Source organism: Struthio camelus, chromosome 4 (genome assembly GCF_040807025.1).
Source record: "Struthio camelus isolate bStrCam1 chromosome 4, bStrCam1.hap1, whole genome shotgun sequence".
In the NCBI taxonomy this organism is placed as follows: Eukaryota; Metazoa; Chordata; class Aves; order Struthioniformes; family Struthionidae; genus Struthio; species Struthio camelus.
In genome coordinates this window covers 8,799,645-8,824,608 of record NC_090945.1, presented here as the reverse complement: position 1 = coordinate 8,824,608, position 24,964 = coordinate 8,799,645, and the positions used below count along the sequence as shown (strand labels likewise).

The following is a 24,964-nucleotide window of genomic DNA, read 5'->3' as shown; positions in this document are numbered from 1 at the left end:
CACAGCATCCCACAGGTACCTCCCATCTTCCCACAGACAAGTATTACCACAACATGCAGTGGCTGGTCCCAAGATAGGCATGCAGCGACAAGCTGACTAGCACACCTTCTTTGCCTACTGGGTGACCACCAACAGCTGTGCCAACTTTTATGTTTCCCTCTGATGAAAAGGCCTCATTTTAGGTTCTCTTCTATGGGAGCACGAAAATTTACAGTACCTTTGATAAAACCATGACAAGGAGGACATGGTAATCAGATGTCATCACCTAGCAGACTGCATATCTGCCCAGACTATCAGCAGGTTTGGCAATACAGTTATGCTAACTTGAGTATTTGTTTGAGTATTTTAGCTATTTGAGTATTTTAGCACAGCAAGCACATTTACTTTTCAGTAAACCATTTCAGGTACCTTCTAATATGTATTTCCTAACAGACTCCTGTGCTTAAAAAACTAAACCAAAATCCCTTTTTGTATCATCTACAGTTCCATCAGTTAGGATAAACTTCCCAGAACTGAAATGCGCAAGCTTGGAAAAATAAGTTCATTACAAAGAAGCTCAACAAGATGATACTCCTAAGTGTTTCTTACCTCGACCAGTCAGCTCTTCCATCTCAGTCATCCACTTTTGGGTCCTTATTAACAAATTAGCAATGTCTGAGCCCAACTTTAAAACAAACCAAAACACATACACACTTACAGTGGCCACAGTTTCAGCTCTATTTTTTTCTATGTGCATTTCCGTGCAACTCAAAAACGTAAAAGGTCTCAACTTCCTACTTACATCTTACCACATAACAACCTTGAAACGCCAACTAGAAAAAAGCTAAATAGTCAGAATTTAAAATACCTTATTTGCCTCTTTCGATAAAACAAAATATGACTAAAAATAGATCTTTACTGCCTTTCAGACTGCTCACAACGGTTCTATCAAAAAACACTAGAAATACATCAGCAAAGACATTCTGAACCAACATTATGCACACTTCAGAAAGATACACAGACGACAAAACTGCAAAAAAATTTTTTTATATTCCATTAAAACATATAATAGCACCAAGTGCTATACCTCCAACTAGTTGATTGACTAAAGCCTCAAGTCTCAGACAAGTAAAATAGAACTTTCATTGACCAGACAATTGTACACGTATAATAAAATTCAACAGTTACTACCCACACTTTCAAACACTGAACAAGAAACAGCGGTTTACTACAGTCACTCAAAGGAACAGCAAGGTATAAAAGCTTCCCTACGAATGCTTTAAAATCTGGCCACTGGAGAGAGATGGTGATGTAAGTATTAACATTCATTTCTATTTAAACACAAACACATAGTCAAAAGGGAGTATTTATAAAGCTAACTGTTATATTAAAAAAAAAAACAAGTAAAAAAAAAACCCACTCTCTTCAGCTATAGTATTTCCATCAAGCTTTTCAATGCATCTCAGTAGTCCGAAATGAATAAAGAAAGGTGGGAAATAATAGACCAAAGCTCTTCAAGCAAGTGCTGTGAGACACACTGGCCACTACTTCATGTTTTCCCCTCTTCTCTGTCTATACCATCAGCACAATTAGGTATTTCATAAGTTCTTCTTGAAAAAAAAAAAAAAAAGTTAAAAAAGAGAGAGAGAGCGCATGCGCCAATTCTGAAAAAGCTAACCCTTAGAGCTGTGAGCCTTAAGAAGAGCTGTAAGGCCAACATGATTGCCTACTACTAAGGCACAGTTCTACCACTTGCTTTATAGTCATTACGTAAAATTATTCCTAATGAACCAGAATAACCTAAAAGAAAGTTTATTTCTACTTTGAAGCCAACTGTCAAGTTGCACTCTCAGCTTTGGATGACCTTGGCCAATGAGAAGGCCACGTGTGTCCCTCTCTCTGCAAAGCTGCAAGCGGTAGGTTGAAGTGAAAATTATTTTCCAGGGTGCAGGCACCCACACATACGCTGCTCACCTTATTTTCTTTGGAGTATAATGTCTTACCATCCACAGGCTACCATTCTTTAACACACTAGATTGGGCTTCTTATAAATTCAGATCATGTAACATTCAACAAGAAAATAATTTATGTGCATTCATTTGTGTGGTGAATCTACTACCTCTGCCTTGAGCAATCCTTTCACTGCTATCTCACGCTGCATCACTTCATGCCTGAATCATTTCACATCCATGTCTGCTCTCCGTTATTCTCAAACTAAAAAATGACCAGATGTCACCAGCATCTACCAAAAAAAAGTTGACCTGCAATCAGAAATGCCCTCATTCATAAGTTGCACTGACTTTACCCTCAAATTATACTAAGTTGCAAGAAGGACACATCATGTGAATTTTAGTCTCCAACTATTACATGGTCAAAGGTTTCTCAGGCCGTGAGACAGCAGACCACTACGTGCACAACAACAAAAAAAACAAATGTCACAGTGCATTGAAATACCTGTTCAAAATGTTGCACACCACAGATCAGTGGCAAGTATTGCACCAATTCATTCAAATCTACTATGATATTCCAGGTAACTGTGCCCTCGTATGTACACACATACACATGTGTGTTTACGTATACTTGTGTGCATGTATTTTCAGTAAAGTACATTCCACAAGTCTCAATCCTGAGCATAAGGCTCTGCGTAAGAGCTCCGTCTGGAACAGTAGTTGGCAGATGTTGCCCCCAAGCCCAAGAGCTCAGCATTTCAGAAACTAAGAGTAGAAATAGCTCACTACCTTTAAAATAATACACTCCTACATGCAAGCTTTGGACTTCAATATTTCCTCACTTTGAGTGTGCAGACAACGCAGTCAAAGAGACATACCGCTACTAAGAAGTCTGTTTTTCCACTGCCCACACAAATTCCCACTGCATAACACTCTCTGAATATCACTGCTAGTTAAACAAGAAGCGCTGCTTTCTTCAAACCAGCATCTGTTCTTAAGGCAGCGCTGCAAAAATAGTAACTGTGAAATGCAAGCCTTGCTCCATGGGACAACCCCACAGGACATCACAATACGATACACCCCACTAACGTCCGCCACGCATACCTGTACGAGGCAATGAGACTTGCAGTCCTGCCGACAAACTGGCACTTAGGTTTTTATTTCTCTCAGCACCAACTACCGTCCACCTTAGCAGAAGGCTTGGACGAGAGCACCTGAGAGTATTCCGCACAACTAAGACACTTGAAGTTACTACAGAGCTCTAAGAAAGACGAAAAAAGCTCCGAGTTCGCCATCAAAAGCTTTCCTCTTTACTAACACCTGTGCACCAACAGACATGTCAAATTTAAAAAAAGATATTCTTACCGTGAAATTGAGAAACATGTGGCAACGCAGCGCAAACACGTGCCGAACGCACGAAGAGAATTTTTTTTTTTTTCCAGTAAAAAACAAAATTGGATGAACTCTTACCATGTGCAATCATAAGTAAAACTCAGATGACAGTGCTGCAAACAGGTACAAGTATGTTTACGATCAACCAGCAGGAAAACCTTATCACCGAAGTTTTCTTACAGACCTGTAACGTCAGCTAGTTTCTCTTGTCACGGGAAACTTTGTTCTTAAGACCAAGCAATCCCAAAAGCTTGCTACCAGGTGAAGAATTAACTCTATACAAATTCAAGTGCTATGCAACATGCTATAGTACACCACCCAAAAACTATGGAAAAATCCCTCGTGTCAGTAAAAGGATTAGGTAAGCAAGCAGCATGGGTGGAATAGAGAGGAATACGAAAAATACCAGTCCGAAGTTGGAAGTTTATCTTTGAAATCCCAAGAAGTGTTCCTATGGCATCAACTGGGAACATCTTTTCCACGCTGATTCAGTTAATCATCAAAAAGTCTCAACAGGAATCTTGAGCCCCCATCTTCGATACTGCTATCTTTCGCTGTTGGCTTGTAAGGACCAGCAAGGAAGCCTGGAGTCTGTCCACTGTTTCTCGCAACTGTTTGACTCGAGATCTCCTAAATTTTGAAAATGAGTCATCTATTAAGCCTGTCTGCTTTCCTCCCCCCCCTTCCATCCGGCAACATTTTTCTTCCTCAAGGGAAAAATAATTGAGAAATGAGAATCTAAAGCAAGCATGCGTGTGTACCTATGAGACACACATTAAAGTGTCATTAATTGGCCTTTTAAAAGGCAAGTCTCCACAGAGTCCTGTAAATCTTATTTTTTGCTGTAGTTGGCAGTATGACTTCTTCCTAAGAGAATTTCCTAGAGGACAACTTGGAACAAGTTCTCTTATACACAAAAAAGACTTTCTACAGAAATCTGTTCTATCCTCCCAGAATTAACTGCATTAAAAACTTAAAAATTTAATGAGGTGACACAGACTTCAGAAAATTCTTTTTCTATATTCAGTAAACCTCTTCTAGTCAGCTGGAGTCCTGCAGCACTCCACAGGATCGTCAAATACTTTTGCTACAGCCAACTTAAATTTAAGGGCTGATGTGGTAGTTGTAGGTTTAAGCAGCTGTTGTCTGACAGCTGGCTGACAGAGATATCCAAGCTTTGATCTAGCCAACAGCAAAAGGAACAAAGCTTAGCATTCTGCATTGAAGATGATCATACTGCTCATCAGACAGGTTTCTTAAGAGTATCCAGGTGACTCGCTATCCACAGCTGACTACCTTAATGATGAGGGCACTGTTCCTGTGCAATATTCTCACTAGCTGTCTCAGCTACATCACTTTCAGAGATGGAAACAGACCGTTTTCTAAGACAGATTAATTTCCAAACTAGCTTAATTAGATATAGCTACTACAATTGAAGCATTTCTATTTCCTTCCTATAACACTCTGTAAAGTTTATGGAAGATGAAACCACATTGACCGAATAGCTTATTTAATGCATGTTCTAAAAGCTTTAAGTCTTCAACATGCCATGCAACATCGCATCTAGCGCTTCCACAATAAAACATGCAATGTCTTCGGGTAAAAATGTTCCCTCTTCACACCATGCTCTTCTGAGCAGGGAATATGAAAAACCTCCCCGCATTTCAAATCTGAACCAAGTTGTCTGAAAAATCAGTCATCACCAGTGCACTACTTCATAATACTATGGTATCACCCACGCTTCCTTTTCACTGAAAAAATCTGATACGTTTACCTCTACAACTATATTTAACAGATCCTCTTATTTAAGTCATCAGGTATTCACCTTCTCTTAAGGAAAAAGTTATCACAGAACATGATTAGTAGATCACTCACAGCGCAGTTAGTTGATTATGAAGATTTAAACATAACCTTTTCACCTGCAGATTCATATATCATAATTGAAACAAAAAAGACTTGGCAGCGCCAAACAAGTCCCTTATCTATACTAACAGAAACTGAAAGTAGGAAACTAGGGTAAGGTTTGGCAACAAGTCATGAGCCATTTGACTTCATTCATTTGAAAGATCAGCTGTCACAGCTCTAGGACTACACCATTCTGAAGACAGTACTAGCAAATAAATAAATAAAAACCACTAGTACGCTAAACAAGAGAAGCAGAGGTACTGTAGAGTTTTTTAACAAAAGATTAAGAGCTGTCCTCTCACAGAAGCAATACAAGTTTTTATGTTTAAAGAGACTAATCCAAGTCTGCTCCCAGCATCGGTGGGGACCAAGAAGCACTTTAGGACTACACAGAGATATCCAAGAAAGGCTATTTTACCTCTTTCCAGTGCAGCATACAGAGACAGTAAAGAATGTGTTAACAGACACATCAGTAACAGCCACAAAATAGCTTTCCGTTTTTAATCTTCTTGCTTCAATGCGTAGGGAATAGAATCTTCCAGTTTGGGAACAACAACCATCTTCAACTCATGCAAGGACCTTCAAGTGATTTTAACATTTGAGATGCACAGTAAGGCAACCAATCCATCTGTATATTTTCCTCAAACTCCTTTGTGCTATGCAAATACACTTCGTACATTTCTCGTGCATGTCAGTACACAAAAACAAGCATGTCTTCCCTTTATAGGGCAGCTGAGTATTTTTAAAGCCAGTTTCCTCTGAATGAGCCTACAAGTATTGTTGTTGGGTTTCCCACCCACAGTGAATTGCATTACTCATAATTGCATCGTTTACTAGCTTTGCATTTTTAGAACTCCTATCTGGCCTAAACCAGTTCTGGAATAAAAAGTACAGAGGTTCAAGGAACACCATAAAGTTTCTGAAGCCAACAAACACTTCAGAAGAGAGAGCCATCTGCAGGAACAAGCAATGTTTTTCGCCAGGAGATAACCAATTTCAAATCACTGATTTGAAATTACCAAAAAGGGAGCTTCAAAAACTTACCCAAAAGGGAACTTCAAAAACAAATAGAAATCCACAGAACAGAACCTTACTAACCAACCTGAACAGTGCCTTTTTTGTTCATAGTCAATACTGTTGAAAGCACATTTATATAAAGGATTATGTTAACTGTAATCTAGGCCAAAACGTTTAGTTCAACGCCCTTTCACAGTGCTATTAAAATTCACATTTGTCCAATTTCAGTAGGATAGGCATATGCTGTTACTCAAGATGTAACCAAAGTGAAGCTTTTAGGCAGGATGCATTTCCTGCCCAACTTGTCATTATAAAGTTTCTGAACTCATCCAAGAAACTGCTGAAACACCTATTACTGACATCTGCCAGCACGGTAAACAGCAGTTGTCTCTTGCACAGCTGCCAAGGGTTTTTTCCCTGAGCATCACCAATTTCAGGTTTTTCACTAAATTCAACTCAGTCCCTAGTTTACTCTAAATTGAAAACAGAGGGAGTCTGAACAGCATGAGGAGGATATCATCTGAGTACATAGACTACTCAGGAGAATGAAATTACTCATTCGAGAACACTGGGGATACGGTAAACAGAATCCATGAATTCAATCTACTGTCTTAAGTTGATTTAAAACAACATTTTACTAAACATTTTAATGCACACAATGGTTTAGGTATTTTAAAATATGATTTAAACTCCCATTTTCCATTAACAACTTGCTTGGCAAGGGAAGTCGTATCATATTTCTAATACAATAAACAAGAGTCAGAATAAACTGCAGTTGCATAATTAGTTAAATCAGTGGATACAGACACATTACATACCTAGCGTGCAATCCATTGCAACTTTTTGGAACTAATTTTAGTTTTCATACAAAACCTTTAATGGTTACCACCCAATAAAAAAAAAAAAAAAGCTCTTTAATGAATTTCAGTTGACTCTGTACTTTATCTTTAGGAAAAAAAGAAATAGCTATTTTAATTGCTAGTTAAATACATCAGCAGAAAAATTCAAAGCAAAGCAAGTCAGAGAATGCACATCAGTAATTCACACACGGAACACCACAAAGCTACCATGGCACAGAAACAAGGCAAAGCATAGGGTTCCCAGCTTCTGCAAAATGGCTAGTTCTATGGCATCTTGGATAAGTGCCACTTTTCGCTGCCCCAGTAACAGAACCATCACTAGGCCATTCAGAGATAAACTGATAATGCTAAAGGCTTTCATTTCAGACTAAGGCTTGGGTCATATGAACATTCTCAAGTTTACTATTTTTTCTAAGGAAGCATATGCATATTAAGCCAGCAAGATGAAATTCACATCTCTTCACTGCCAGAAAGAGTCTACATAGGCTTAGTTCCATTTTTACATATGAGTGTAATCACAACCGAGTTCACTGACCCATTTTCACACATAAGCATGATCATAACTGGATTCAGCAACCAAAATAAGCAGGTAAGAACACCTGATATGAATTTTGAGAGTATCAGTATAACGAGTTTCATCATCTCACTACTTAACTTCACCTTCTTCAGCTGTCTGTAAACACTGCTACACATTTAAACTCTCAGCATACCAGAGCAGCAGATGCAGACCTATTTGGACAATCAGCTATAGCAAGAGGGGACCAATAAACTCGCCTGACAACAAAAAATCCACCCTGCCCATGCCGGTGAACGGAAGCCAGAACTATTTTAAGTAATGGCACTTCCACGACACCTAGACCGAGGCAGGAAGTTCTAGAGCTCTATGTGGTACATGTTGTATGCTTTTGATTGTTTTAATTAGCTTTCAAAACATCTCTTTCTTAAGACTGCCATCTGAACTGTTTTATATCACATTTATGATTGGGAATGGTTCTGTAATAACGCTTGCAAACCTCACGCTAGAACGCTGATGATTTAAAGAGAGAAACAAACTTCTGAGGAGTATGACTCACTTCATCATTTATCAGTAAATAATCTATGCTGCAATGACAGCCAGGTTTTGAGCATCAGAGTAAGGATTATCAAAATGGCTTAATACCTTCCAAAAGTCTACCAGGCTTTGAAGGGAGAGCCAATGAACAGTCGTAACACTGAACGAGGCTGTTTTTTGTTAAATGGACCAGTTTGAAAGCTGGCGTGCTTTTGGCTTAGCCTCTAAAAAGGAGAACACTATGACTAATCTACCATCTAAACCAAGATATGTCCTCTGATAAAAATTTCCTCTTACAAAGGTAGTTACATGACCCAATTCCAGTTTAACAGAACAGCAGGTCAAGGGGGGAAAAAAGTTAAAATGGACAGCTTGACGAAGACAATTAAACTATACCCGTTTGAAGGAAGCAGAAAGCTAGAAAGGCAATACTGTGAATTTAAACAAAGGCTCAAAGGTCTCAAATACATCTACAAAGCTAAACCAAATTAGATTCAGTACACAGTGTTTCGTTTTGACGAGTTTCAGTGTGGTTACGCTGCTTTTACAACTACTGTAACCGATCTGAACTTTTTTTCCCAGTCTTCAGAGTACCTAAGGAATCTCAGGATATCTCATCCAAACAATAAATAACCTTCCTGCTGCTTTCACGATATTTCATTTAGCAAAAGCCATGTGAGGCTAACTAAGTGATAGCTGATCTAAACTGAACTAAAGGTGAAAGTCTCACAGACCTGAGCTATATGAAGAGCCAGTAGGGCTCTAAATCACACACACACACACACACACACTCAATTTGAAAGACAGATAGAACAAAATTGATTGCATGTCAAACATTCCCATGACGAATTTCATTCACGCTTCCTATTTTTGTCTCATGAAACACATGCTATATTCTAGTCAGGTCCCTTAAACAATTCACGTCACTGGAGTAATTAAGTGCCTGAGATGCTTTAATGGAATTTGCTACGTATCTGCAAAAACAAAGTATTAAAAGAAATCATCCTCTACTGTTTACATCACTGCGAACCAAAGAGTGCTTCGCTCTGCCAGACTTCTTAAATAGCACTAGCTAAGCCCATGCACATTTAGCAGTTAGATTAAGATTAGTTCCAAATTTTCTTCCATCAGTAGCTTGTCTCTGCAAAAAAAAATCATTTTACTATAGTTTTGTGCAAGTCATTTAGTAATTATTCAAACTCTAAAAAATGTTTAACAAGTGTCCCTGTAAATAACAGTACATGCAATTTTTTAACCTGCAGGAATTGCAAAAGAACATATGAAATTGTCACATTAATCATACTGCCTTATAATTAGTTTTTCTTTTATAAGAAAAATAGACAAATGCTGTGAGAAAAATACAACTGTTACAGAACTGGTACTGAAAGGCAAGATGCATGGATAGAAATCACAGTTCAAACAACAAATATAAAATTAGAACACAAGAGATAAAATGAGTCAGTATATCAGATCAAGAGTTAGAACAAGACTCAGACTTACTATACTTCAGTACCTATCTCTTCAAGACTTGCACACAAAAGCTTCAAGGCACTAAAGGAAAAAATTCATCCATTAAAATAATGTACAAGTTTGGAAAGAAGCCCAACATAAATTTTATTCTAGGAAAAAAACCCTTAAAAACCTAGAACATCTAAATTCCTTTCTCCATCTGAAACATCTGAATTACCTAGTTTTGCTTCAGTTTTGTATGTGGCAATCAAGGCATATTAACAGCATATTACAGAAGCTATGAGGAAGAAACTAACACAGAGCCAGGACGTTCCAAACTCTACCCCTATCTCTTGTACAGACTTGTTACATGACTTTGGGCAAATGCCTTCATCTTCCTTTGTTTCTCTATTTGCAGGGTAATGATGCTCCCTAAGGGGATGTGGTGTTCTTCAGATCAATACCCGCTTTAAAACCTCTTGAAGAGCAAGCCAAAAAAAGGAGGGGAAAAAAAAGGTGTTCACTCTCATATGAGTCTACATGATTTCTTCACTATATTTACACATGGGTGTGTGTATGTATATTATATATACACGTATATTATACACACGTACACACACACACGTCTGTATCTATCATTTGCACCTGAAGTAGTAAGGTAAATGCAACAAGAATCAACGATGAAGAGAGATTATAATATCTTTAAGGAGAGAATAATGCAAGTTACCTACCTTTCAGTTCCATCACACAGACTTAATATTGTTTGCTATCTGTATTGATGTTACTCAGAAACAAAGCACCAGTAAACACAAAATATCTTTTGCTACTCAAAGTAGAAGATATACAACCCACTTCCCTGCTTAATTAAATCAGATTCCTAGGATCACATCAATTTTTATTTCCAATTGTTACACTTGTACTTCTGTGTGCATTCTTCCCCACTCTGCTTCTCTTTAGAGAGACAGTTTCACAACTGACCCCCTCACTTCCAAGAGATACCATCGCTGCTAGCAAGTAGTAACTAACCTAGACAACTCAGAGCAACAAATGGATGAATCGGAAGCAGCAAAATGTTCCCGCCCTCTTCACCAGTACAGAATCCCAGAATCGCCGAGGTTGGCAGGGACCTCTGGAGATCATTTAGTCCAAGCCCCCTGCTCAGGCACAGTCATCTAGAGCACAGTGCTCAGGCTTGCGTCCGCACAGCTTTTGAATATCTCCAGGGCAGGAGACTCCACAACCTCTGTGGGCAACCTGTTCCAGCGCTCTGTCACCCTCCCAGGAAAGCAGCTTTTCCTCACATTCGGATGGAACTTCCTGCATTTCAGTATTTCAGTTGGTGCCCACTGCCTCTTGCCCTGTCGCTGGGCACCACGGAGAAGAGACTGGCCCCATCCTCTTGACACCCTCCCTTCAGATACTTGTACACACTGATCAGATCCCCCCTCAGTCTTCCCCTCTGCAGGCTCAACAGGCCCAGCTCTCTCAGCCTTTCCTCATAGGAGAGGTGCTGCAGTCCCCTCATCGTCTTTGTAGCCCTCCGCTGGACTCTCTCCAGTAGCGCCATGTCTCTCTAGTCCTGGGGAGCCCAGAACTGGACCCAGCACTCCAGGTGAGGCCTCACCAGGGCTGAGGAGAGGGGCAGGATCCCCTCCCTCGGCCTGCTGGCAACACTCTGCCTAACGCAGCCCAGGAGACCCTTGGTCCTCTTGGCCACCAGGGCACACTGCTGCCTCATGCTTAACTTGTTGTCCACCAGGGCACACTGCTGCCTCATGCTTAACTTGTTGTCCACCAGGACCCCCAGGTCCTTCTCCACAGAGCTGCTCTCCAGCAGGCCAGCCCCCAGCTTGTCCTGGGGCCTGGGGTTACTCCTTCCCAGGTGCAGGACCCTGCACTTGCCTCTGTTGACCTTCAGGAGGTTCCTCTCTGCCCAACTCTCCAGCCTGTCCAGGTCCCTCTGAAGGGCAGCATAGCCCCCTGGTGTGTTAGCCACTCCTCCCAGTTTGGTATCATCGACAAACTTGCTGAGGGTCCACTCTGTCCCTTCCTCCAGGTCATTGATAAATATGTTGAACAAGACTGGACCAGGAGAAGAGGCATTTATCTTCCTCCCTTGTCAGCAGCTGGACAAGGATGAAGAGAAAAAACAGAACCTAGCCCTTCCTGAGAGCAGGGGTTCCATGTTCACTGCATAACTTTTGAAGCTTGAGAGAAAAAACAGGACAAATCATCTCCACAGAAGCACATCAGAGACCACATGGCACGCAGCAGTGAACTGCTGCTTAGTATTACAGGGATCTGAAAACTAGCATCAGACTTGCAATTTATAGGGATTAGAAATAAACCAATATTGCAAACACTTCATTAAACAGCTGTTCACATCATACGTTAACTGCTTTTAAACTAAACCTGTAAGGATACATGAGAAAAATACTCCATTCCAAAACACATATCCACAAATCCAACGATTTCTTAGGAAAAGGATAGCATCTTAAGCAATCAAGTTTAGATCAAGTAACCGACAATGCCTTGATTCATGATTAGTCACCAATGCTAAATAAAATATTTGCCTGAAACACCTTTAATCTGACACACTTAGACTTCGTATTTTGGCATAGCGTAAAACATTCACGGTGCCACTTAAGCAGAGCTGAGTTACGAACTGTAACTCAGTCAACTATCTACACTACTATGGAGGCAGAATAATAGCTACAATAACATAAACACAACCCAAAGGTAATAACTTATAGTTTGAAGACTGAAAATAAACACTGTAAAACATCACCAAGGCACAAGAAGCACAACCTAAACCATTACCTCAAAATTTTCTCTCTCAACCTGAAATGAGATGCATTTAGCAGTAAGTGAGACATTCATCAGACCCTCTGGGTGCACACACATACAGTGAAACAAATATCTAGAGCTAGAAAGACGCCTAAGCCTACATGATTGACATGCACATATACAGAGCATGTTCACAGTCTTCCAAGATGCAAGAGGACAAGAAGGCTGGAGTTAAGCTACTAGGTAGAGACCAAAGAGAACCACATTCCATCTCCGGTGTTTACTTCGGTGCTCCATCTACAAAACAACCGTACAAATACTTCCATATGGGTAACACAATAGTTAATGACTGACAGCTCTGGTTTTACGGCAACGAAACCCACAGAAATAAGCATACCCTTCTCAGAATCAGTAGTTCCTAGATTAGTACCAGTTTGAAAAAGAATTCTACTTTTACTAGCTAATAAAGGTTTTGCTTTCTACGTCGACATACAAAATACCGAGATCCAATAAACAACAAGAAAATAAGCTTTCAGTTGAACCAACAATAAAGGCACACCGAAAGTAAGATCCTGCTCAGTGTCTTTTAAAGCCAGGCAACAAACGTGTTTTATCCAAAGACATAGGTAAGGGAAAAAAAGAAAAGATGGCACACGCACTTGTTTCATCTGTCCTTCGTTAAATCTGGCTAAGGAAAGGTGACTGAAGATAGTGCATCACATTAAGGCAATACTGCTCCAAACCGAGTTGCTTTTCCTACATGACAATCTGACTCTTGGCCACTGTCCCAAAAACTTAGCTCACAGCTACTAGATTCCAAAGTTCTTGCTCAGTATTTAACTAGCGCTGGGCCTACAGAAAAAACTAAATGGATAGTGCTCTTCAAAAACAAAGACATCTATTACTTACACACAGACAAGTCAATGTCAACATATTACTCATTCACTGCAGTGCAGAAATGAACGTCCCTAGGACAGGCAACGGCTCATAACTTGACAATCAGATGAGCATTAGACCACACATCAGAAAGAGCTGAACTTCGTCTTCGCTGTACAACAGATATCTGCAGGCTGATGAAAGTATTTCTTAACTTCTTGTGTTAATTCATCCACCTATGTGAAGAGGCACTCGACAGCTCTAGGGACTGGATGAGCAACAGCAGAGTCCTAACACTGAATATGAATTGGTACAGTAAGAATGACTTCGTATTCTCCCAAAGTACCTTAAAAGTTCCATCAAACACAAAAGCTATCTGCATATGCCAAGCCATTAAACTTACAGCACTTATTTTGTGCTCTATCTTACATGAAATCATATTTTATTTGATATAGGGTTTCAACATCAATATGCAGATAAGGCCAGGATCACATGCCAAAACCCCAAATACTTCCTGTTTGTTTGTCTTACATATAGACTACAGCTACATCCTGTAAAAGGCAAAACATTAATCTTGCTTCAAGCTAGTATCAGCCTGCGTTAGGCCTGAAAAGCCCGTAGTCCCAAGCACTAAAGCATATTCTCCCTATCTTTCATTATCTGGAATTAAAGCTTCCTTCAACACCTTACTGCCTGCTATTCCAAAGTTACACTTGAATAAGGCAGCCATGCTGATCATCAAGACTGTGAAAGAGCTTCACACGTATTATTTTACGCTCTTAGCCCACATGGAAACCAGAAAGTTATGAGTACTCATGTTGCTTTTTTCTCCCTTTACCTGCTGAACTTCAACAAACCATTTCAGTTGCTCAAATACTAGCAAAGCATAACTATGTCTGCGACAAAAAGACTAGCAGGAGTGACCTTCAAGATCACGTGTGCAAATAAACTCAATAAGGTTACACTCTGAAGAATTTGCATGCCCAGCCACCACTCAAATACCAAAAGTTATCTTTTAGAACAACCTTCCAGCAAAAAAGTATGTAATCCATCCGTCAAAAAAAAAAAATTTAACTAGCTTATACAGACTAACCGGAAAAAAACAGCAGTTACTGCAACGAGTAGCAAGTCACACACTGCATAACCATTGAACTACTGGAGAGAAGCAATAATAGAATGTTTTGCTCGCCACATATGAAGAGATTTCCATGCTATACGATCACGTAAGTCAGAAGTAGTGATGCTGCACCAGATGCATTCATACCATCCGCAACAGAAATAGTTTTTGAACACTGGGATTCTCATTCTGCAGTGTAAGAAGTTGGTTCGAGTCATATGTAAACACTAAGTATCAAAATCAATAGACCTATCACAATAGCACTGTCCCCTACTAGGGCGTTCAGAACAAAACACAACCTACTATCCAAATCTTCGCAAGAAAGGGAACAGCAGATGAATTTACTGCAGCTTCCAGAGCTGCAATTCCCTAAAATACCTTCCGTTAATCACTCAAAGATCAGGGTACGAAAGGTTAAGTGAATTGACAAAACATTACAGAAGGGCAGGAAGAACCATATGCATGTTAGAAAGTGAGCCCACTTGAACTAAGTGGGCCGCTGTGACTAATATGCACGTAAGCTAAAGAAAGTTTCAAGATGATTCTAAGTCTAGGATTGACTTTGAAGAACTTAATATGCCTCCTTTCTGAAGGATAAGCAATCCAACCTTTACCACCCCTGCGAGGCCTGTTCCCTGTTAATACTCCTCCTCTTTCTTAGACAGTTGGTTGAAGAAAAAACCTCTAGTAAAAGGCATTTTCACTGAAGATTAAATAACAATATGACAATCAGCAAATATACTGCATAAAACCTTACAAAACAGGACTTGGATCCCTCTCCCTGAGATGGTTAGTTTTCTTAGGACTAGACCTGGACAGTAGGAAAATAGAAGAAAAAATGAATAATGAGAGTCAATTACTTGCAAAGACTGCCGGTTAAATGTAAGTAGCGTGGTAGAGCCTGCAAGAAGATCATTCCTTTCAGAGTTTATCAATAGGAACTCCAAGAGATTGCATCACTGTGAAGAGGATTATAAGAAAGGAGAATGAGGTTCCAATTTTGCAAGAAAAGACTAGAGGTTTTCACTTACCCTCTAAGTTCCTCTTATTAGGAAACAATGCTTTAGCTATCATATTAAATAAATGAAGCAAGCATTCTGTGTATTATAAACACTGAAACTAATTAACTTAAAAGCAATCATCGCTTGAAAGGCATTTTTCCAGCCTGTCTGGTCCTAGATAGAACGTTACTTAAAAAAAAAAAAAAACCCCGCTTTCTAAGACATAGCGCTGGAAGGCGCAGCATCACACAACACCCAACCTCCCATTTTATGAGCCAGAATAATGAAAAGCAGTATAACCGCTACTTGCCTTCTCTCCATTCCCAGGGCAAAGGAAGAGACAGCAAGTTATTTAGAGCAAGCATAGTCACATGTCACGTTCAACCCTTCCTATCAGAAGTCTCAAGACATACAAAAGTCAGAAAGCAGTCTATTCCTTTCTAAATTCAACGAGCCTGCTCACTACTTGACAGTTAGGTTGGGTATTTCTGGGAGGAAGCTGCACATGGCATTACTCAATTCCTTCCATGCAAGCCTCAAGCATTTCGCTTCCCCCTTCGAGAGCAATACGCTTACTGGTGGGAGGGTTAGGGCACAAACAACTGTACTGAATGCATGACAGGAGATGAGTGCTTTGTCCAGATACAGCCAGTACAGACCTTCCCCAAAAGCCAAAGTTTTCCGGTGCAAAATCACCTTCTTGCAGAATATTCATAGAACACTAGGGTGTTCCTCATCCATAACTAGGGTAAACATTTGTATCACAGGCAAGCAGGATTTACTGGATAATCCTGGAAACTCCAGTTCACTCAATCTTATCTGTGGCCTTATTAGCCCTCCCAATATGCAACAAAAATTATTTATTTCTTGTTTCCAAGACACTACTTATTCGCCTTCAAGGTTCTTCCCTGAAGAGGACTATAAATCCAGCAGCACTGGCCCAGTATATAAACTTATTACTACTACCTGCTGGCCACGTTATGCTTTTATCACAAAATAAAAGCACCCCATCAGGGGATGCACGTTCCAATTCTGTTAATTTCTCTAATAAGTATAAACTTCAAACGGTTTAAGATCTCTGTTCTAATATTTGCCTCTTTCTTTTACCTACAAGACTGAGTCCCAGCTCACAGGTTTAGAAAGCTTTTAGCCTAAAGAACAAGGAGAGGGCTGGATTCCCGTTTCTCTGGTGGAGTACTTCCAAAGGGACACATGTTTAGTGCCTCTGCAGGCTGTTCCCCTAAGAACAGAAGTGACTACTGCCTGACATGGAGTAATCTCATTTTCCTTTGGGGCTGAAAATAGCCTAATTAAGAAATCAGGAAGTGTCCAACTATGGTACTAGTTGTCCTGGATAGCAGTGTAACAACCAGCCTGAAGAATCCACTGAAATTGTGGTACTCAAAATACCAGTTTAAGGACGTGCACAACACTGAACAGAAATATATTAGCTGTACCACAGAAAAAAAGAAATGCTACACAAGAGTTTTTTTTTAAGATGCTATTTCACATTCCCCATGATTGCTTTAATCAGTTCTAAGTAGGATACACAATAAAAGTAATACTATAAGCATCTTTCCGTGCCCCAAAATGAGTTCTCAAACTGGGCCTGGAACTAACTTGACAGTTTATTGCACATTTCAGGTGCAGATCATCTCTCTATCCCCACCCCCCCACCCCTGCTTTTTTAAGCCATAAGCCCCATTACTTGTTTTAGCTACGTTCAGTAAAAACATACTTAACCACATACTAAATTTTAATACACCAGCTAGCATGTCCACTTCTGTCTGCTATATCTAGTAGTACAAAAACTACTCCACATCTTGACAAGTCTTTATTTACTCTACTTAAAAACCCCTAAGCCCCATCCCCCCCCAAGCAATCAAGACCATAAGATAACGGAATCTCAATTCCAAAAATATCTTCAATGCCTGCCTTTGTAGTCTCCAGAAAAATTGGTTTCAATGCAGTTCTCCCACTTCAATAATTCATACTTGTTTAAGTCAATCCTAAAAAAAAGAAGTAATATTGCCTGAAGTAATACTGCCCTCATTTAAAGCCCCAATGACCTCTTCCTTACATAAACAAAAAATATTTCACTAAGTTGTTTATTTTTACCTTCAATTTCATTCATCGCAATATTAAGTGCTTTGCATTTGACATCTGAAGCTGTTTGAAAAGGATGTTTCATGCATTTTTATGTCCAACATGCTGCTAGGTCTGAACTAGAAAGGCTTTGTTTATCTCTTTTCAATATTGGAGTTGCTCTAACTAAAAGAGTTAAATCAGGGCCAAGTACAACACCGACAACTTGGGAACGGACAGACTTCTCCATGTTTTTGCCCACCTCAGTTTTCTAAACTTCAGTTTCATTATACATTCACTTCTACAACAAGAAATAAACAGGAGGCCTTTGCTCCACATACGTCAGTCGCTATCCTGCATGCTTTCACCTTGCTGCTTCCATCTCCTCCACCAAAATAGACGACAACTCATTTTCTCCATCAAGCCTTACACCAAGTGATTGTTTTACCAATCTCTGAATAATAAGCCTTAAAAGCAAACTCTATCCAACAATATACTGACTCTTGAGTTAAGGCTAAAAAATAATCAAAAGAGAAGTGTTCAACACACACAAAAAACAATTTAAGCGTCTAGTAATTGTACAGTTTCAGCTTTTACACTTAATTCAATACAACAGGACGCAGTTGCTTTAGACAGCATTACATAAATTATTTCTGCAAAAGAACTAGATTATAATGCTACATAGGTTTCCCTTTAAAACGCTGCAATAAAAAAAATTGTCAAAGATCACAGAGAAGTGTTTTGAGGGCAACAACTATATCAACACAGGACATCTAGCAAAGATTCATGAGTATATAGTTGCAACTTAAGCCTTTTGGGACCAGTACTGCAACTTGCTTTGGTTAAAAGGACCTTAAGTCATTTGCAAGCCCAGGACCTAGCTTTCTAAGACAATCCAAACGCAAAATTCAGAAGGGGTGTGTGAGCGTGGGGTAAACAGGAAACAGTTTGTGCCTGACACACACAAACTGTTTCCTCTCCACCTCCCCCCAAAATGCCAATGATCCAGTTATTCAACGAAATAGCTAGTAAAAAAGCATATCCATACCACACCACTGCTAACAGAATACTGTACATCTATGCCATAATAGGCTGGTCATTAAGTTGGTTACATTCATGAACTTACTAAAAACACTTTGGATTAAACAGCCTCAAACTCTAATATGAACCTCTTGAAATGTTAACTCATACGTGGTAGTTCAACAGCACTGAATACAGAGAGAACTGTCAGATGAGACTACGTCACTCAGAAAAACTAGTTTTCAGTAAAGGCAAACTACCTTAGGCAGGGGGACTAACAAAAAGCTTTTTTTTTTTTTTTTAAATAAAGGAGAAGGATTATTAAGCATTAAGTACTAATATTGATACTTCATAGTAGTATTAAATACTAATATAATAATAATATCTTACCACTTGTTACAAAGTACAGGGAAAAATTGATCGTCAAGAAGTAACACCTAGATAAAAACACTTACTCATTCATAAACTATTGTGGTCTGCTAAGAGCACAGGAGTCCCACTAAAGCACTTAGTCATAGTGACCTTCTTATCCATCACTTCTGCTCCCCTCTCCGCATACAGTTTCTAAACAGTCAGAAATGCTACAGGAGCACTGTTCCCTCTACTCCCCCACTTCTTTACTACCTTCAGTATGTGGCTGTTAACTGTTATTTTATTCTCCTCTAAGTCTTTGCCATTGAATAGGTCTAGTATTGGCTTTACAGACTTTCGCCAAGATGCAGATGATTTACACTGTCCTTCATCAGTTTCATTCATAGTCATGCATATTTAAGATACTAATAAAAGCTGTAGGAAACTAGCTATTTCTGCCTCCAGAAAAAGGCAAAGTAATTCGCACAACACTCAACTGTTGGTTGTGGATTTGTTTCCACAAGCTACAGAATGAAGAATATAATAGGGATCAGGAGTAATTCTTTATACAGCATTTCAAGAGAAACTCTTTAATAATACGCTAAACCAAATAAAGCAACATGCAATTTTTCTGTTTTCTACTACATGTGTTTTTCGTGTTATCCCCTCAACTTCTTCAGGGGCCCATTTTCATATCCAGAAGCCTCTACTCTCTAACTGGCCCTGCAGAGGAAAGATCTTCTGTCAGATCGCAATGACTTTAAAGGAGCAAGGACCACTTGCGCAGCCAGCTGCTCACCCGGCTGCCTAACACCAAACTCAAACCTTGCTTCTACAAGTCAAAGAAAAAACATTCTGTTCTAAATATTAAGTCTCAGTTCTACCATATTTCCTAAGCCTCTCCAAGATAGCAACAGAAGATGAAGTACCACCCATACATTTTCTGTTTTAAATATTAATAGTATCTGTATATACCTGCTTCAACTGCTAGCGGGAACAAAATTTTCTTCAGGAAATACACATAAATTCATCCGAGCAATATGAAAAACACAGAAACGACAAAGCTAAATTATTTTACCCACCACGTCCAAAGCAATACGTAGTAGCGCTGCAAAATTCCGTGTCTACCAACTGTCCGGGACTGGCCCTGTGTTCAGTGACCTAGGCAGCGCGTTACGCTGAATACCTTACAACACCTGCTGCCACTACCTCTGAGAGATCAGCTCTGCCCTGTTTTTTGCCCCCAGTAAAACCCACACACGTCTGTCAACAAGATGCCCCATGTCACAGGCTCTATCGACGCTGTGTAACTAACACAGACTGACCAACCCTATGACTGTCTTCATTCACATAACACTGCCCTCCAGACCAAACGAAGGCCCGACGACACAAAATGCATCTGCAAGACAGGAGTTAGAAGTCTTAAGCACGCTTCAACGAATTATTATTTACCAAAGCAAAAGCTGTTAGCGCTCCAAGTTCACTCCTGACCCAACGACAAACCTACCGCGCTCCAAAAGCGACGTTCATGCCGTTAGCGGCCAAAGCCTTCCACAGGATCGAAAAGACCCCGTTCTGGTCTGGTTCTGGTGACCGGGCTCCTCCGACCCACATGAGAATCACCAGCCCCACCAGCGGCACGCCGCTCTCCGGCGGGTCTAACACTGCTTTGCTCAGGACAACATGCCAGCGAACTCTGTAAGCTGCCTAACGAGCCCCACGCACCAGCTAACAGTTGGGGGGGGGGGGGAAACAAAAACTCCTTAACCGGCTTAGAGCGGGTAAGCAGCTATTTAGGGCCCGAAAGGGCGAGCCAGCCGCGGGGGGGGGGGGGGGGGGGGGCGCCGCCTTCCTCCCCACCCCCTCCCCCGCCGCCGCGCCTGGTGCCCCTCGGGCCCCCCCGACGCCGTCACCTTCGGCCAGCAGCTCCTCGGCGGTGACCTGGTACCGTCCCACGTTCAACACCTTGCCCAGGGCGACGCCGCCGGAGCCGACACACACCGTCCCGCCGCCGCCGCCGCCGCCTCCACCTCCGCCGCCGCCGCTCCCGTCCGACTTGGGCATCCGAGAAAACTTCTTCATGGCGAGAGCGGCGCGGGCGACGGCCCACGAAGGAGCCTCCCGCCGCGCGGGCGGGCGGCTGCGCGCGCGGCCGGGGGCGACCGTTGCCCGCGGGCGGCCGTTGCCCAACGGCTGCCGAAGAGAAGCGTGGGGGGTGGGGGAGCGGGGAGGGGAGGGGGGAAAGGAAGGGGGCTGCCCCGGTTCACATTGCCGGCCGCGGCCCCCGCCCCGCCGCCGCCACCGCCTGCCTGCCTGCCTGCCTGCGCCCGCAGCGGCGCCCGCACGGGAAGGCGGAGGAGGAAAGGGGCGGGTAAAAGCCCCCCACCGCGGGGACCGGGCAGGCGCCGAGGGCCGCGGTGCCCCGTCGCACTTTGCTCCCAACCGCCGCGCGTCCGAGCCGGGGGGGGGGGGGGGGGAGAGAAGCTGCGCGCTACGCAGAACCGCCGCCTCGCCTGTGTGTGGCCGGATGGCGCATGCGCGGCCACCCCCCCTCCCTCAACACACGCGTAACACCACCCCCCCCACCCGCCCCCGCGCCGCGGCCGGAAGTGAGGTTGTCGGGCTGCCGCGAGCACGTGGAGGGGAGGGGAGGGGGAGCGAAGCGCCTCGCGCTGCTCCCCCCGCCCCGCCCCGCCCCGCCTCGCCTCGCCTCACGGCGACCGTTAGGGGCTCCGGCGACCGTTAGGGTTCCAACGGCCTCGCGCGCGCCGCCCTGAGGCGAGGCGCCCGCTCGCACCCTCCGCTCAAGCAGGCGATTCGGCCCCGCTGGCTTGTTTGGCGGAGCTGTTGCAGCCAAAAAAAAAAAAAAAAGGGAAAAAAATAAAAACGCGTGAGGTAGGCAGGGCTCCTCACCGTTGGCTCCGGCCGCCTTCACTGCTTCGTTGGCACCGCCCGGTGCGCTTAAAGGCAGCAGGTGATTTCGGGAAGGGTGGCTGTGGAGAGGTTTCGCTCCGGGCGGTGATGGGAAGGCGTTTCAGACCACTGCAGTGGTGAAAATGGCCCGGGAACACCCTGATCAGGCCCGAGGTTGCCTGCGGACCCTCTGAGGTCCATAGACTGCTTCTAGCGGGGAAAGTAAGAACTGCAAGAAACAACCCTACTGACATCAAGTTGTGAGTATATTAACAAGAGGGAGGCCTCACATTATGTACTAGGCAGAGTTTAGGAGTTAGCTGACTGAAAAACGTGGTAGAAACCCATCAATCTGGACAGAAGAACGTCAGCTGTGAATTCCCCACTGTGAAATGTACCCTCCATGGACATCTTCTCTACAGACATTGACACGGCATGTCTGGGAATTTTCCAACATGAGACTTGTTTCACTTGTGAAATTTCCAGGAAAATAAAAATTGGATTTGCAAAGTGTTCTCTGAAACACAAGAAGCCCAGTCTTCACAGTTCCTCGCTCAAATCTGTCAGCTTTGCTGGAAAGCTACAGAGCCGCAGCAGCCAAGGAGCCGGTGACTGAAAGGTACGTTATTATCACCGTGCTGCTAGATGTCAAGCATGGCCTTTTAAGGCAATATTTGTCACAGTTCCTAGGAACATAATTTGGGAAACACCTTGGACTTCCAGATAATTTATTATCCCAAATTTCCAGTTGAAATTTAACATTCAGATTGAAACCAAATTTCAGACTATCCAAAATGCCAAAAGACATCCAGTTTTGGTACTAAAACTGAGCAATTTACTCATCCAAAAATGGTGAGCGATAAGAGTCATTCAAAAGGGAGCTTGCTTGCAAGCCTGTTTTTCTTGGGTATCCCCCCCAATGCACATGCAAACAATGTATTCATGCGTCTTTTTTTCCCTTAGTGGATGCAATCGTACAATAAAAATGAAATTGATATGGGAGCTACAGTCTGCCTCTCACATGACTAAATGAAGCCACATGTTGGCACCTAAAATGTGAATTTGAAAATGCAGCCTTTCCAAATGAAGATCTAGATTTAAGATGGACAACAATAGCAGCCATCGAGTCAGTAAAAGCTCTTGAGAAATCAGAAGTTTGAAATCTTTGAGTTAACATTTCAATAATCAAATTAACTTTGACTTAATAGCATTGCCGTACTCCAGGCTAGTAACAAAATGACAGCAGTTCGCTGCTGAAGTTACAAGTTGTCATATGGTGAGAGCACAGATATGACTATTTGCATTAGTAGTCCCCTTTCTGCAGACGTGCCTCTCCTTTCAGTAACTGGAGATCAATTTTTCAGGAGCATATAGGGATTCTAATTCACGGTTTTCCTTAGAAGAGAGAGATTTTGACTGCACATGAAAGGAACAGAGTACTGCGAGGAGAATGGCATGATCAGCAGCATTTTCTTAATCAGGACATTCCTACAGTGCTGTATGCCTGAGCGCCTTAGAAATAGGCTTTTAATTGTATCTTTGAAAAAAATGGTGCTAGGTTAAAAGCACATGAGCTTACTGCCAGCAAGCAATGAAATTTTGCTTGTCCTCAACTAATAAATAATATATTCTGTAAAAGTTGCTGCAAGAGTATACCGTTGGCTTTTTAGTTAGCGGATTAATTTTCACTTGTTTTGGGGCTCCCTATCCCCATCTATTTTTGTTCTGTTTAAGGTCAAAGATGTAATTGTTACTTGCGTTATTTACAGATCAGACAAAATGAGCACTCTCGTTATACTGTGATTAACACTACTAATCTCTGTCCTCACATATTACAGGATGTAGAGGCCAACTAATTAGGCATGGCTGGCAAACAAATGCCCATGGAGTTGTAGTGATTAACAGACACATAGATGACCACAGAAGCGGCTAGTCCCTTGTGAGTGATCTTGAAGAACCACGCGGCAGCTAACATACGATGTTCCACAGGCCATTTACTTGCAAACTCGACATCCAAATAGCTTGTCCTTTTGTATCAGATGCCAGCGTGGTGTGAGGAGGTTTCCTATTAAGGATTCCCTTCCATTACGTATAGGTCAATAAGCTTGAATAGCATAGACTGTTTTGACAAATCACTTTAAAATAATGGGCCCAATCCTCCAAGTAGGTAAATAAGTGCTAGATTTTGCATATCTGAGTAGGCCCACTGACTTTGAATGGATTTCTTCACCTGAGTGGAACTACATTTTGGTATTTCTAGACAGTGTATTAATTTCAATAAAGGAAGAGTTGTGAGAACTTTCACGCCGTGTGTGAAACCCAAAGGAAACTTTGTTCTCCCTTACTGAAATGAAACCCCTCATGTGGTTCAGGCAAAGTAGAGATACCTGGGTCTTACACATCTGGAAGGAGTGCAGTAACACCAGCCGATAGGTGTGCTCGACACCGTTGCAGTATCACAAATAGGCCAGAAAGTTCTTCACGTTATTTCCGAAAAGAAACAGAAAACAAATTTTAAAACCTTGAAAGTAGCAACAAGCATCGTTGCTTTCTGGGTGGATGTGAAACATTGGGCAATCTGAAGAAAAATCCAGTGACAAAAAGCAGAGGATCAGAATTACGAATCCCAAGGTGCAGAGAGATCAACTGTAAGAGGGAGGTTAGTGCAGAAGCTGGATCAAAGCAGTTATCGTTATTTTTATGTTTTTCTTCACTGAATAATGGCTTTTTCTTAGATCTTCACCTCTAAGAGTTGTGCAAACCTAGGAGATATTCAGCTTTCATTACCAAAGAAAGATCAGTAAAGGTCAGCTTTGCTTTTTATGATTGGGGAATCAATGGTGAACTTTTACTGCAATAAAATAGGAAAGAAAGCAAAAAAGTCCTCATTACATGCTTTGTATGTCTCCATCACAATATTGGAGGGTCTTGCTTCATTCTTTCTTTCATTGCCTGGGGTCTAAAATGCTGAGGCTTTTTTTCCCTTTTCTTTTTTTCAAGTTATTTAGTGGCAGATCCATAATGGAATGTAAATGATTCCAGTTATTGCCTTTATGCAGCACATATTACCCATTTTGAACCTTCTTTTACAGCTAGTTCCACAAAACAAAGCTCAAATTTTTATTTTTTAATATAACAGAAGCTGTATTCTCCGAGGCAAGATAGTGAGAGTCACTGATTGTCAGATAATGTATTTGTGGCTTTATTAATAC

At 41.7% G+C, this 24,964-nt stretch overlaps 2 protein-coding genes across 2 annotated transcripts in view; one reads left to right on the top strand and one right to left on the bottom strand.

Annotated features, from left to right (window-relative positions):
* The window catches only part of BMP2K (BMP2 inducible kinase), a 66,535-nt gene extending 45,238 nt beyond the window's left edge, over window positions 1-21,297 (bottom strand). Inside the window, 1 exon segment of the mRNA XM_068941320.1 lies at window positions 20,753-21,297. Within this exon segment, the coding sequence (XP_068797421.1) occupies window positions 20,753-20,921 (169 nt within the window). The 5' untranslated portion in view covers window positions 20,922-21,297.
* Window positions 21,298-21,755: 458 nt separating this feature from the next.
* Window positions 21,756-24,964, top strand: part of LOC138067063 (maestro heat-like repeat-containing protein family member 2B) — a 79,716-nt gene continuing 76,507 nt past the window's right edge. Inside the window, exon 1 of the mRNA XM_068941021.1 lies at window positions 21,756-22,371. The gene's annotated coding sequence lies outside the window, so the exon portion shown is untranslated. The remainder of the gene's footprint in view (window positions 22,372-24,964) is intronic.